Below are 13,208 nucleotides of genomic sequence, written 5' to 3'. Positions count from 1 at the left end.
CTATCCTCCCCCCGTCCTCCTCATCCTCGACATCAAGAGGCAAATCAAACACCTAATCAACCTCATCATCCCTCAACCTCCACAACAGCCCCAACACCTCCTCGGCCCTAGACCGCACCGCATCATGATAGAACCCGTTCGTCTCCAACACCTTGATCCCCTTGATCATCGAGGCCGTCTCCCGCGCGAAGGAGATGTCGACGTACATGTCTTCTATATAAGACAGGGCGTAGACCGGGACGCGGTTGTTAGAGAGTTGGCCGGGGTCATAGAGGGGGAAGGCAGATGAGAAGATAGGGGAGCGCGGGTTGGAAAGGAGGTTGGCGGCCCCCAAGAAGGGGGACAGAGAAGGAGAGGAGGAGATGTGGATGGGGAAGATCATCTCCCCGGAGAAATAGAGGGGCGTTTCAGGGGATGATAAGAGGGAGGAAATGGCCTCGTCGCCGCGAAGCCACGAGAAATGGGGGTCTAGAGCGCCGACTTGGTAGGCTGCCCATCCCGGCTCAGGCACCTCTTCCTCCCCCACTTCAGCTCTCCTTGTTGGGGGGTTAGCAAAGTAGATACACTCGTGTAAAAGTGCGTAAATAGGATGTCCCTCCCACGCAATCCCCGCCTCCACAGCCGCCAACGTCCCCCGCGTCAAAAAACCAAATATCTCTAAGTCCGTATCCATCCGCAACACGGTATTATGCACCTCATCCAGCCCGCCATGCGTGCCAAACGCGATTCCTAACGCCAAAAAGCCCGGTACAGTTAGCCTACCGCCCGCCGGTAGAGGAATTGAGTGTGTCGTCGGGTCAGAGTTATGTATAAACGACGCGATACGTCTGACTCGCTTCACGTCCTCGGGGAATTTCTTGTAGTACGCCTCATTGCGCTTGCGCAGCGTGGCAAACGTGCGCGTGTAGACTTCATGGGCGGTCCGTTTGATGGGGGGCAGACCGCCGGTTATGAACACCTCTGCTAGGGAAGAAGGATAGTAGGATAGGTAGGTTGTCGCCACAAACCCGCCGAAGGATTGGCCTAGGAGCGACCACTTCTTATTCTCGGCATATTGTGTCAAATAGAGCCGCACAGCCTCGAGATCGTGCACTATGGAATCGGCTCTGAACAGAGACAAGTACGTCGCCACGCGAACAGCGTCTTCTTCTCCAGGCGCAATCTCAGCCGGAAGCCTTTCTGGAGCGATTGTATACACATCTACCGGCGTCGAGAGCCCCGTGCCGCGGTAGTCGAGGTATAGGACCTGGTAGCCGCGGGCGAGGGCTGCGGACGTTAAGGGATGGTGCTGCGGCTGGCGGTTGCCGAAGCCGGGGCCGCCTTCGAGGTAGACGAGGTAGGGGAGGTTTGTGGGAGAGGGTTTGGAAGGGTCGACGGGGCGCTCATTTTTGCGGACGAGTCGGCCGAAGAGGGTGATACGGGGTCTGGAGGAGGGGTTGTGGTGGTCTAGGGGGACACGGAAGAAGAGTTCTGTTATGTGAAGTTGGCCTGGGCAAGACCGTCAGTAAGGGTGTTGTTGAATATGAGACTTTGGGAGAAAGGAGAGCTTACCGGGCACCACATGGGAGGTTCGGCTGACGAGTTCGGCTGGGGCGAGGTCGGGGAGGTTGAGGTTACTCATTGTGGTGGTTGAGGATGAAGTTTAAGATGTTGAACTGGCGATAGTAATTGGGGGGCTGGATTTATGTTAACAAAGCTGATGTAAACTGCCGCCTTTAAGGGATACGTAAGCCAAGGGTTGTTGATTTATAGCCACGCGACAAGGGGAAGGAGAGTCGGAGGAATTCAAGGTCACCATGTCACGACGAGGGGAAGAGGAGAGGACATCAGGAGATATTTTCAAGAAACTGGTACTGATTTCGGATAAAAAAACCTAAAAAAAAATTCTATGCAAGCAGAGATTGTATATGTATCTAGGGCTTTCTTTTTCTAAATTTATGAAAGCCAATTGAGAGACTCAGCATCCTCTCTCAACAGATCAATCTGTGAAGCTGATTGAGTGAAGTCGTCCGAACTACTGCCCCGCTGCTGGGATGCCCCACCGCTGGCGTACCCCCTCCAAGATTATCCGTTTGCTGAACAAGCGCCCATTTGTAAGTACGCCGTATTGGCACTGGTGATGATAGAGTGCCAAGCCCTCAACTCTGCAAGTCAAGAAAACCAGATATTATAGAAATTTCCATCTTTAAGTATCAATAGAAATGTAATATATATTTTTTACGACCCTTCTTGACCCAAGATACTCGTTGAATACTCTCTAACAGCTGGCCCTCTGCAACCACCTCAACATCGCCTCTCGTAACTCGCGTAATTACGGTCACGCTCCAGCCCCGCAGCCTTGCGGATCGGAAAAACTGCTTAAAATCCTGCACTCTCCTGTAGCCGCGGCTTTCTTTCTCCCCAAAACAAACACAAGAGGGGAGGGCGGGCAGTCACACGCTGACAAATGAAGTGAAACGGCCAATGGCTGAGCCCGCGCCAGCCTCCCGCATCTGTCATGAACACCTTCCACCTCGTGCAGACTCTGGCTGAGTCGTTTGTGGCGCTTGCCGACGAGGTGCAGTCGCTGGTCGATCTCAAGACCATTCTCGAGCACAAGCTGCGCTATGCACATGAGCAGGTACCCCCCCCAATCCCTCATTTAATTTTACATCTTATTTCTTTTTTATTTTTCCCTTTTACATGATGATCTCTTATTTTTTAGCTCTAGATCTGGAGCTCTTTCGAGAGCAAATGGAGAAACTTACGAGACTGATTGAACATTTTCTCACTCTGACCTTGCTTATCCCTCATCTCATCTGAGCCCAGCTAACTAGCTGGCAGTATCAACTGCTCGCGGACAAGTATGCTCCTGCAGTCCCCGAGATCTCCGAGACTCTAGCGCGTCTCCAGCTCCCAGACCTGCAGCAGCCGCCGTCGGCGTCGTCGACGGTCCCCCTGCCCAAGCGTCGCCCGGGAACCAGCCAGCACGAGCTCGCTTTGCTAATCCGTGAAGGTCGCCGCGCCGCCCAGAAGCTGGTCTCTGCCATTGCTCTCACCGAGCGCGACGACAGCCGCCTGGACTCCGTGCCCGCTGACACCGAGATGCCTACCCTCTCGTCGACCGTTTTGGAAAAGGACTTTACAGTCGAGGGCAAAAAGGGCGCCCTGGCCTGTCCTTTCTCCAAGCCTTCCATTCCAGAGAGCACTACTCCCCCTCCAGCTGAGCAGCCCGACACCCTTCAAGATTCCGCAAGTAACCTCAAACCCCAAATCCCCCACTCCCCTTCCGATCCCATATGTGCCGCTCTTTTGGACCCCTCTTTACCATCCGCCTCCTCTCCCTCTAAATGCCCCATCCGCTTCCTCGATAAGCACTCGCCCGAGGAAATCGCGCGCTACGTCGAGGCCCACAAGCACAAGCTGCCGCGCAGCCACGAGGTGTGCCTGCGCCGGTACCAGCGCAACGAGGAACAGATCCGCAAGCTGGACGCCAAGTATGGTAATTTGGTCAACATGGTGCGGGACCTGAGCCAGCTGCATCGGCCGATGCTGCCGCAGCGGGATTCGGATGAGGATCTGTCGGAGAAGGTGAAGGCCTCGGCTGGGGAGAGGGCTAAGAGGGTGGAGGAGTGGACTAAGGGCGTGGAGCCAGGGGTTCCTGGGGAAGGGGAAGACAAGGGGGAGGTGAGGGAGAGCAGGTTTGATCGGCCGTTAAGGGAGGTACGTGTTGGGGAGTCGCCTAGCCGGCCATGGGGCATTTCGGTGCCTGTCTCGACAAGGAGGGAGCCATCGGTACCGAGGCCGGTTGAGGCTGGGCAGGCGGCGGAGGCGCCGAGGAAATGTCCTTTTGATCATACCAAGCTGGGGTTTGGCGAGTCTGAGGGGCATCCCCCTTCTGAGCCGAAGCCTGCTCCCCAGCCACAGGCGACTCCGTCTGCTCAGGAACAACCCCAGCAGGCACAGGCACAGCAGCGCTCGTCGAGCACCCCGCAGCCGACGTTTATTACAATGCCGGATCCGGCGACGCCTGCCAGTCAGAATGCTGGTATTCCGCAATTTGTGTTTAACATCTCCGGCCCCGTTTTTATTGGGTACTCAATGGAGCAGGCGATAGAGTTTATGGCGAGATTCTATGGCCAGGCACAGGCACAGGCACAGGGTCAGAAGCAGTAATTTTTTTTTCCCCCCTTCATTTTTGGCTTGCTTTCTTCTCATGATTATGATGTTGGTTTGGCGGTTGGCTTGGCAATGGTTTGACTTGGTACGTTAAGGTATGGTACATCCTGACATAATGGTATGGCATCGCTGGTATCGGCGAGGAGTTTGGGCTTGGGGGATATGTCTTGGTTTTGTCCACTTCATTGGGGATACCTATGGTATAGATTATGAACGCTTGTACTCGATAATGATATTTTATATGAAATGACAGCGAATGGGATAATGTTAGCAACTGGCACACTGGAAGGCTTACGTTCCACGCTGTGATGGTGTTGTGACCCAGCCAAAAAAAAAAAAAAGACACAAAAAAGAAGCACTTAGGTTTCCAACAGGTATTGATGGATACTTTGAAAACCCAATATATAAACTAAACTGCCAGCCCAGCAAACCCGTCTATCAACATCTCTAGAATTCCAAAAGGTTTAAAAAAAGCCCAAAACGTTCCCGACCAACGCCGCCCAATCCTCTGCACAAAGTATAGACAGAGAGAGAAGAGTAGACACTTTTGCAAGTACTCCTCCTTGGCCAAACTAACAACTGGCCTGGAGGGAAAAGTAAACAACTTGACTCTTCGGAATATATTAACTCCCCATACGGGAGCTACCCTCCCTCCAGCGATGAACCAACCCCAACTTTTCTCCTCCTCACCTTCAACCCTCAATCCAAGCTCCCTTGCCTCCTCCCATGCTTCCCAACCCCTTGCTCCTCATCCCCCCAATCCTCCTGCCCCGCCGTATCCCAAAGCGAAATATCATCCTCCCCCATATTCCCCACATCCAACTGATCCGGATGTGTCATCTCTCCATTCGCATCAATCACCCCTTGCTCAACATCGCCAAACACTCCCTCCGGGTCATCGTCCTCATCATCTGCATAATTTGAGCGTCTGCCCAACAAGGAATCCGTTGCTTGGTTTTGGGAAGCAGAAAGTTCGGCTGCGCGCTGCATAGTGCGACGGTAGATGATCCACCCCACGGTGGCGCCCAGTATGCCGAAGATGAGCATAGACGCGTAGTTGAGCAGCCGGTCGGTGAGGGTCATGGAGGAGCCTGACTCGGCGAGGAGCGCCAGGCGCGAGCCGATGAAGGTGTGTATCAACAGCTTAGGCCTATTATCCCCGGGGTCAGCACGCTACTCCCATTCAACAAACAAAAGTAAGAGAGAGAGAAAGAGGGAGAGAGAGAGAGAGAGAGAATAAAGAAACTTACGTCGCCAAACCCGTAGCCACAACAAACCTCCCGACCCCCACCCGTCCCACAGTCGCCAAAAACCCATTACTCAAACTATACGGCAGTGGACACAATCTCACCATCACCAACACCCCGATCCCATCCCGCCTCAGTACCTGCCCTAGCGCGACAAACCTCGCATCGCCTCCGACCAGCCTCTGCACATACCCTGCCGCCACGCCCCTGCTCACCACGAAGCTCCCCGCGCTCCCGACGATTGTCGCAAGGGCTGCGAGAGGCCAGCCGCCGGGGAAGCCGTAGATGAAGCCTGAAGCTGTCACGCAGGTCGAGTAGCCTATTATGGGGGGGAAGGCGGTCGCGGAGGTTAGTAGGAACAGAGTCACCCAGCCGAGTGGAGAACCCCGCCACTTGTGTGCCACAGACGGTAGAACGGTCGTGAAAATGGTATGCGAGTAGAGGAGAATAACGATAGCCAGTGTCCCCAACAGCCCCAAAGCGACTGTGACGCCCACCCGGTGCGGGAAGAGCGGCAGCGCCAGGTACGAGCGCCACGCTCGGCGGGCGAGTTTCTGCCCTGTGGCGAGCAACTTCCCGACCAGTTGCTTGAGATTGACATTCCTTGTGGAGGAGCTGTAAACGCTGGGGTAGGTCCTTGTTGTCGAGGAGGACAGTCGGCGGGCGTTGATTGCTGAGGGGGCACCGCCTGAAAGGCGGGGGGTTGATAAGGTCGTGCAGGTGCTGTCAGCAGGGGAAGCCGATTGGAAAGGAGCTGGTGCTCCCGGCCCGGGGCTCGGAAGGGAAGGGGAGCGCATGTGGCTTGTGAGGGGGTGCCGGGGGCGCGGGCGGGAGGAGGATGAGAGGGGGGCCAATTTGGCGGGCTGTTCTGTGTGTCGTTACGAGGAGAGCTGGTAGGGAGAATCGTGAGACGTAGGATTGGGGTACGAGATCTGTATCGCTGTGACGGGAGAGGTCGTCGGGAGGAGTCAAACCCCTCGGAAGTCGAACAAAGTACGAGTGAAGTTGTTGAACCAAGCCGCTACCTCAACATCACGGTTAGGTCATCGACCCCCTTTATTCAAAGCACCTGTTTTTCGAAGCCAACTCCTTTCAAAAGAGCGTCTTCAATAATTAAAATAGAATCCGGAGAGAGCGAGCGACGATGAATGGAGAAGGTTTGGGAAAAAAAAACAGCATGGAAACTGAAGCCTGGGAATGGACGAGTCTGAAAAGGGAGATCCAAGACGTCTGTCAATCTCAACATCGGGCGGATTACGCGGATGTCGGGTCGAGTCGCGTTGGTCCAGAGCGACGGCAGTCTTTGGTGTCAACAATTCACACTGTGTGCTTACGGAGGTGTAGGTACTGATGGTTATGTGTAAGACGGGCGGCCAACAGGAAGAAGCCTGGCAGATTTGGGATCGGCATGACAAATCGCAGGACTGTTAACTCTACGGGTACATTTGGTCCTTATTTTTTTATGAAGGGACTCAGCAAACAGCGTTCTAAAACGTCCATGAGAATCATAACGCTGACCCTGATGAGGTACCAGACTCTGGAAGCACACTGTCCGCTCACTGTCCTCATTATGAAGAACCCGCAGCAGCACCAATCACATGTTGGCTTGTTGAATTTGCAACCCTAACCTTTGTTTCTAACCAGACCTCACAATCCAACCCTGAGGTCAACCCTTACCTGAACCCTTGAGGATAACCTTACCTTGGGTCCCCTCTCCATCACCATCAACCATTCCCGTCACCACGTCACATCAACAATACGACAGGAAAATGGAAACTTATTACTCGCTTTATCCCCTGCTCTTAGCCCAGTCACTCTCTACATTTCACACAAGGCACGCTGTTCTGCCCTGCCCAGATCAGACAGACAAACAGACAGACAGACCAATGGCCGCACTCCATATCTAAGCCTGGTTGCAGTTAAGTGTCTCTAAAGCATCATTGATCAATAGGTGGGTAGAGTACTTCAAAGTCGCGAGACCATACATTCACCAACACCAGAACCTAATCGAACCCAGGTTCTATTTCTTCCCCGCCGGTCCCTTCAACACCTCCTTCTCCTTCCCCCCACCTGTTGCATGTGTCGTCGTCGTCGTCGTCGTCGACGACGACGACGAGGACGTATCCCTCACAAGCAGCTTAACCTTCCCCTCTCCAATCTCGACCCCCTGCGCCAGCAAATCCTGAACTTGACTCCCCTCCTCCTTATCTTTCTCTTTCTCCTTATTATTAACCTCCCCATTCCCCTCAGTATCGTTTTCCCTCCTCTTAAAACTCCCCCCATCCACCGAAAGCCCTCTATCCCAACTCCTCGCATCAACCCCCAATATACTCCCCGCCCCAGCTCCGGCACCCGAAGAATTAGTGCCCCTCCCATCCCCAGGCACAGCAAACTCCCTCCAAGCAAACCGCCACTCATTTAACCAATTCCTGACTGCCTTACCAACCTTATCCTTCCCCCCTCCACTGCCCTTCCCTCCCCCTCCAGTAGGTCCCGAGGTACCGGTGATAACATAGATAGGCCTGGTTTCCTCAGAACACTCGGTCATCACGCTCTCGAGGTACTCGACGGCCTCTTCGGGATGCAGGCCATGCAGGTCGACGTAGATCTCGGGGCACTGGTCGACGGGCTTGTGGCGGTCTTCGTAGAGCTGGCGGGCGGCTTCACGGTGGGCCTTGCGCATGAGGTCGTTTTCCGACTGGCCGCGCAGGGATAGGGCCTTGGCTGCGCGGGCGTCGTTGCGGTTCCAGGCTTGGGCGGCGCTAGACAGCCATTAGTACTTGGCCATTTAGTTCGTCATAGAGTGGGAACGCACCTCTGCAAGAACTTGTTCCTCAAACCCCCATGCTTAATCGCCTCCGCGCGCGCCTTCAGATACCCCTTATTCGCGCGCTCGCCCGTCTCCAGCCATGGGATATGCTTCGGCGGAGGGATCGCCTGCGCAGCGGCGCTGTTCTCCATGCTGTTCCTAGTGCTTGCCGCCGCGGAGTTACCGCCATTCCGTGCCGCCTTGCTCTTCTGCGCTGACGGACTCGGCGACGGCGACATCTTGACCACATCCGCAAGGGTGGTCGGCGCACCAGAGGAGTTGCCATCCTTGTTCGAACTCCCAGAACCATGACCATGTCCGCCGCGCTTGCCGTGCTTCTTGGCCTGTTTAACGACAACCGAGCCGAGCGATGGGAATGCATCGGCATCATCAGGAGACGGCGCCGTTTGAGTATTATTATTGTTGCTGTTATTATCCTTGTGCTGGTGCCGACTGCCAGGCCGCGACCGCGGACGCTCATGGTGCCGGAACCCAGGGGGAGGGGCCACGCCGAGCGTATAGCCATATTGCTCAGGGGTACCAGGCTGCAGCGCCGGGAAGCTGTTATAGTCCTGCAGGTTGACCGTAGCATGCTGCGTCGGGGGAGTATTCGTGCCGTCCATATTGAGCCGATTAATCAGATGGGCCGGGTCGTGCGAGAAGATGCATGTGTTGCCAGCGAGACAGTTGCCGGCGAGCCAGTACCTACACTGGTCAGTACACTACCCTCAAAGTCACACCCCTACGTCACGTACTTGCACAGGTGACTGCTCAGGTCATGGCTAAACCGACAGTCCGCCCGCAGGCACTGCCCCGTCGACAAAAAGTACTTGCAGATGACGCCCGTCTTGGTGGGCGGCTGTTCGGCCGGGGTGGCCGGCCGGCCATTCGGCGTCATGGCCTTACCAATCACCACTTTACTGCTTCCGCTGCTATTATTATTATTACCCTCCTTGCCGTCTGCTTCAGACTGCTGTTCGCGCTGCTGCTGCTCCATAAACGCCGAGATGGTCGCGCCCAGGTCATACCCGTGCGCGGCCAGCGCCTGCGTGATCTCCTCGTCGGTCTTAGACTGCCCGAGGATCGACCGCAGCATGTCGAGCGGCGTCATGTCGGCCTGCTGCTGGTGCTGGTCGCGCTGGGAGACGAACTCGGGCGCAGCGACGTTGAGCCCGCTAGCGCTGGCGCTGGACGTCGTGCCCGTGCTGGTCGTGCCCAGACCGCCGCCTGTGCTGAATGTCCCGCCAATTGACGACGTCACACTAACGGCGTCGTCGCTAACCAGCCAGTCGACATTGTCCGATTGGTAGTCTCCAAAAACTTCTTGACACGGAGTTACATCAGTCGCAAACTGGTAGGCGCTGAGGCTGGGACTATGAGGTACTGGAGCGGCAAAGGCTAGGCGAGGTGACGGGCGCGGGGAGCCAAACGGCGACGCAGTCGACGACTTAGTACGGCCGAAGGGGGAGTGCATGAAGCCCGGGGGAGCTAGCGGGCTGACGCCGAGGCGGGGAGAGCCCGAGACAGGGGTGCCGGAGCCGCGCCAAGGGGCAGGGGACGGCCGACGCAGGATGGAGTGCCGGATGGCGGGCGGTGATGTAGCATTGGTACCGCCGTCCCGGAAGCGCCACAGGGCGTCGAGAATGGCATTTTCTAGCGCCTGGCCCGAGAGTGTTGTCTTCTCCTTCAGCAGCTCCTCCAGCTTGTCCGTCTTCTCCTCGTCGTCCAGGTTCGGGTCCTGGAGGATGGGCAGGCAGAGCTCGTACGTCTCGTCGGAGACCATGTCGGTGAGTGGAAAATGGTAGGTATTGGGCTAGTAGCTAGAAGTATATATTGAACGATGGTATATATCGATTAAAGACGACGAGCGAAAACACGGCGAGCTTCGTCGAAGTGTGGGAAGTAGAAATGTAAAGAAAGGTCGGGGTTTATTCCTGCAGTGCAGGCAATAGAAAGACGGTTTGTCCGGCAAAAGCGGGTGAGCTGGCAGCAGGAACGGGGCTTCAGAGCGATACCGGCAGCAGGCCAACACACACGATGCGGATGCGCCGGTCGAGAGTCACGGGTACGGGAGGTACGGGGCTTGAAGCAGTGGCGGCCGCCGGCAGCATGTTGTCATACCCAGGAGGAAGAGGTCGCCAGCATGCGATGTGATGCGATGCAGCTGACGGGCCTGAGGGCGTGAGCTTGCTTTTAACCTCGTTCTAGGTGGTTTGGTCAGGACGAGGGACTGGAGCAGGTATACAACGCGAGCGTGGTGTTTGCTTTTTTTTGTGTTGTTGTTGTTGTTGTTGTTGTTGTTGTTGTGTTGTTTGGGGTCAGGTGTTTGTTGACTGTTGTAGCTTAGTCAACTGTTGTTGAGCTGTGCTGGTCGAAGTCAACGGAGGGATCGAATTGAAGGCAAAAACCAAGAAAGAAAAGACGGGAAGCAAAAGTGCGGTAAGCAATGCAGACTGCACCTGCGAGCTGACGCACACGAAGACAGAGGCGAAGATAGCGTTTGAAGAAGTTGAAGGCAAGTCGAGTTCAGGCAGCTGAGCCAAGCAGATCGAGGTCGGGGCGGCGGGGACGGGGATGGGGACGGCGGGGACGGGGAGGTCGTCAGATTTGCCTGCTTGAGATTGGACCTCAGCCTGGGCCTGAGATATGAATGGGCCTGGGCTGTCAAAGATTGCCAGTGCTGTCAACTGTCAGCCGCCTGGCGCCCACTGAGCCCCGCCTAAAGCCTGCCTGCCGCTGCAGATGGATGAGCTGTCGGTCTGCGGTTGCCTCAGTCGCTGCTGCTTCCTGGACTTCTCTCAATCTCTTATGACCTGAGGGGCTCCTGCCGGCGGTCAGTTGCTGGCTTGCTGTTCGCGGTGCTGCGCTGCTGCTGTACTGCTTGGGTGAAGTGTGGAGAGGGAGTGGAGTTTTGGTGGTTCAAAGGGGGGAAAACTGCGGGGTCTGTTCCCCTTGGCTGTCTTGACACCTCTTTGACTGGCCCAGCACTACCAGAGTCGGTGCCCATGTACAGTAAATTCCCACACGCTCACTGTGTCGGTTGGGACCCCGCCGCCCCCCTGATTGGCCGGCTCGTTGGGCCTTCCTGCGCTGCAACCCAATCATGCTTGTTTGGCGCCGCAGGAGCCGTCCACGTCCTTGCTTTTCTCACTGTTTGGGCCAGCCTGTGCTCCGTGGCCCCCCCCGTGTAAGGAAAAAAAAAAAAAGGGAGGGGGCTACAAAGACAAAGACAACATCCTTCGAGACAGTTGGTCGTTGGGCATGCCGTCGGATTTAGGTTTCAATGGACGAAAGGAATCATGAGGCTGATGATGATCGAGGGAGTCAAACCAGGAAAGCAAAAGAAAGGATATATTGATGTGTTTGTACAGACCAATGTACAGAGAGATAGCACTATACAGACAAGACCAACTGCAGTAAACATCCCGAGATCAGGGTATCTCTTCCTCAAGCTCGTCGTCGCCAAACCCAAACCCAAAGCTGAACCCGCTCTTTTGAGGCTGTCCCTCGCCCTCGCCGTCGTCGCCGTTCACAATGCTCTCCCACCGCCGCTTCTTGCCGCCCAACTGCCGCAAAGCCTCCTCGAGCAGCTCCGGCCTCTCCTGACGCAGCCGCTCGACAAACAGCTCATACGGATTTTCAATATCCCTACGAAAGCCTGAGATCTGCTCAGGCTTGTCCCTCAGGAACGATAGCACACTGCTCAGATGCGCCTCGGGCACAAAGTTCTGCGTCAGCGCGATGCCGTCCTCCAAGTTGACGACCAGATGCCACCAACCGCTCGGGACATGAAGGATTTCGCCCGCACGGCAGATGCCCTCCCGGCAGCCAGGCGTCCTACGAGCCTCTCGGTGGAAGACCAGTAACCACTCGGCGATGCTCAGGGGGCTCGTCACCTCACTACCGTCCTGCGACGCAATCACACCAGGCACCTGCGCCGACGGCGGGAACATCACCCAGTACTTAGCGCCCTGGATGACGGCATTCCAAGCGCTCGTCGCGTTGGGGTCCTTGTGGAATGTCGAGCCGCTGCGCGCAGGACCAATGATGACCCAGCGATGTGCTGGCCGTTCGGCGCCTAGCAGCTCGAAAAGGTCCGGGCCGAAGCATTCCGGCTTCCAGTACGCTGCCCCGGGAAGGTCCTTGCCGATGGTTAGTCCCATCTTCTCGGCGAACTTCTTGTCGAACAGGTACAGCGGGCTCTCGTCGTTGGTGTTCTTCAGGTAGTCGTAGTATGTCTTGAACGTCCAATCGACTGCCTCGGCGCGGAAGACGACGTCGGGGTACTGCTGGAGCAGAGTATCTAGCGTCCACTGGCTCGTCACTGGCCATGCCGTGATATTCTTAGTCAGGATGAAGGGCTTCTTGCTCCAGTTGGCTGCAAACTCTTCATATGACATGTCCTCCAACCGGTCAATCTGGTTGGCAGCTGGGATGTTCTTGGTGAAAAGCTCTAAAGGCACCTTGCTGCAGACAAATGGACGGTGCAGCAGGTCAGAGAAAACATTGCTGCAATCTATCTGAGGAATTTGCTCCTGGGATTGATTCAAGAAGGTTGCTCGCCATGAGCCACGCCACTGGAAGGACGACTTCCTGCCTAGTTCAGACCTGGGAGACCGTCAACAGCTGCTACAATGAAGCCTTGGCCGTCATGCTTACATTGACGTCCAGGCTTACAACTCAGGAACTACTCACTCGAGAAAGACAGTCTTCCACAAGTCATCCGACATGCAGCAGGCAAAGAGGAAACGGCACGTGTAGCCCAGCAGCCTTAAAGTCTTCGGATCAAGGAACTCGAGCATCTGCATGATCACCTCGTCCGGCAGCACCTGCAGCAACCCCAAGCACTTGCGAGCATCTTGGCCATCCCAGAAGTACTTGTTGCCCAGTGGTTTGATGCCGAGTGGATGCGGCGGGATGGTCGGCGTACCATTGGCCTCGTCGACCACGTTGATAGGGTAACAATATGGGAGGACAGTCATATTGAAAGGTCT

At 55.8% G+C, this 13,208-nt stretch overlaps 5 protein-coding genes across 5 annotated transcripts; 1 reads left to right on the top strand and 4 right to left on the bottom strand.

Moving 5' to 3' along the window:
• Positions 1 to 52: 52 nt before the first annotated feature.
• CTHT_0067260 (aminopeptidase-like protein) lies at positions 53 to 1,621 on the bottom strand (the record flags this gene model as incomplete). The annotated part of the gene is made up of 2 exons (XM_006696956.1): positions 53 to 1,488; positions 1,552 to 1,621. The coding sequence occupies 2 exons, from the start codon at positions 1,619 to 1,621 to the stop codon at positions 53 to 55; spliced, it is 1,506 nt and encodes a 501-aa protein (XP_006697019.1).
• Positions 1,622 to 2,497: 876 nt separating this feature from the next.
• CTHT_0067250 (uncharacterized protein) lies at positions 2,498 to 4,155 on the top strand (the record flags this gene model as incomplete). The annotated part of the gene is made up of 2 exons (XM_006696955.1): positions 2,498 to 2,620; positions 2,824 to 4,155. 2 exons carry the CDS (start codon positions 2,498 to 2,500, stop codon positions 4,153 to 4,155), a joined length of 1,455 nt encoding a protein of 484 aa, XP_006697018.1.
• A 702-nt stretch (positions 4,156 to 4,857) lies between these two features.
• Positions 4,858 to 6,202, bottom strand: CTHT_0067240 (uncharacterized protein; the record flags this gene model as incomplete). The annotated part of the gene is made up of 2 exons (XM_006696954.1): positions 4,858 to 5,308; positions 5,565 to 6,202. The coding sequence occupies 2 exons, from the start codon at positions 6,200 to 6,202 to the stop codon at positions 4,858 to 4,860; spliced, it is 1,089 nt and encodes a 362-aa protein (XP_006697017.1).
• Positions 6,203 to 7,425: 1,223 nt separating this feature from the next.
• Positions 7,426 to 9,997, bottom strand: CTHT_0067230 (uncharacterized protein; the record flags this gene model as incomplete). Its single annotated transcript, XM_006696953.1, has 3 exons — positions 7,426 to 8,167; positions 8,221 to 8,919; positions 8,970 to 9,997. The coding sequence occupies 3 exons, from the start codon at positions 9,995 to 9,997 to the stop codon at positions 7,426 to 7,428; spliced, it is 2,469 nt and encodes an 822-aa protein (XP_006697016.1).
• A 1,648-nt stretch (positions 9,998 to 11,645) lies between these two features.
• CTHT_0067220 (uncharacterized protein) lies at positions 11,646 to 13,196 on the bottom strand (the record flags this gene model as incomplete). The annotated part of the gene is made up of 2 exons (XM_006696952.1): positions 11,646 to 12,681; positions 12,910 to 13,196. 2 exons carry the CDS (start codon positions 13,194 to 13,196, stop codon positions 11,646 to 11,648), a joined length of 1,323 nt encoding a protein of 440 aa, XP_006697015.1.
• Positions 13,197 to 13,208: the final 12 nt, after the last annotated feature.

Source organism: Thermochaetoides thermophila (assembly GCF_000221225.1).
Source record: "Thermochaetoides thermophila DSM 1495 unplaced genomic scaffold scf7180000011822, whole genome shotgun sequence".
NCBI classification, from domain to species: domain Eukaryota; kingdom Fungi; phylum Ascomycota; class Sordariomycetes; order Sordariales; family Chaetomiaceae; genus Thermochaetoides; species Thermochaetoides thermophila.
This window is presented reverse-complemented; position numbering and strand designations above follow the sequence as displayed.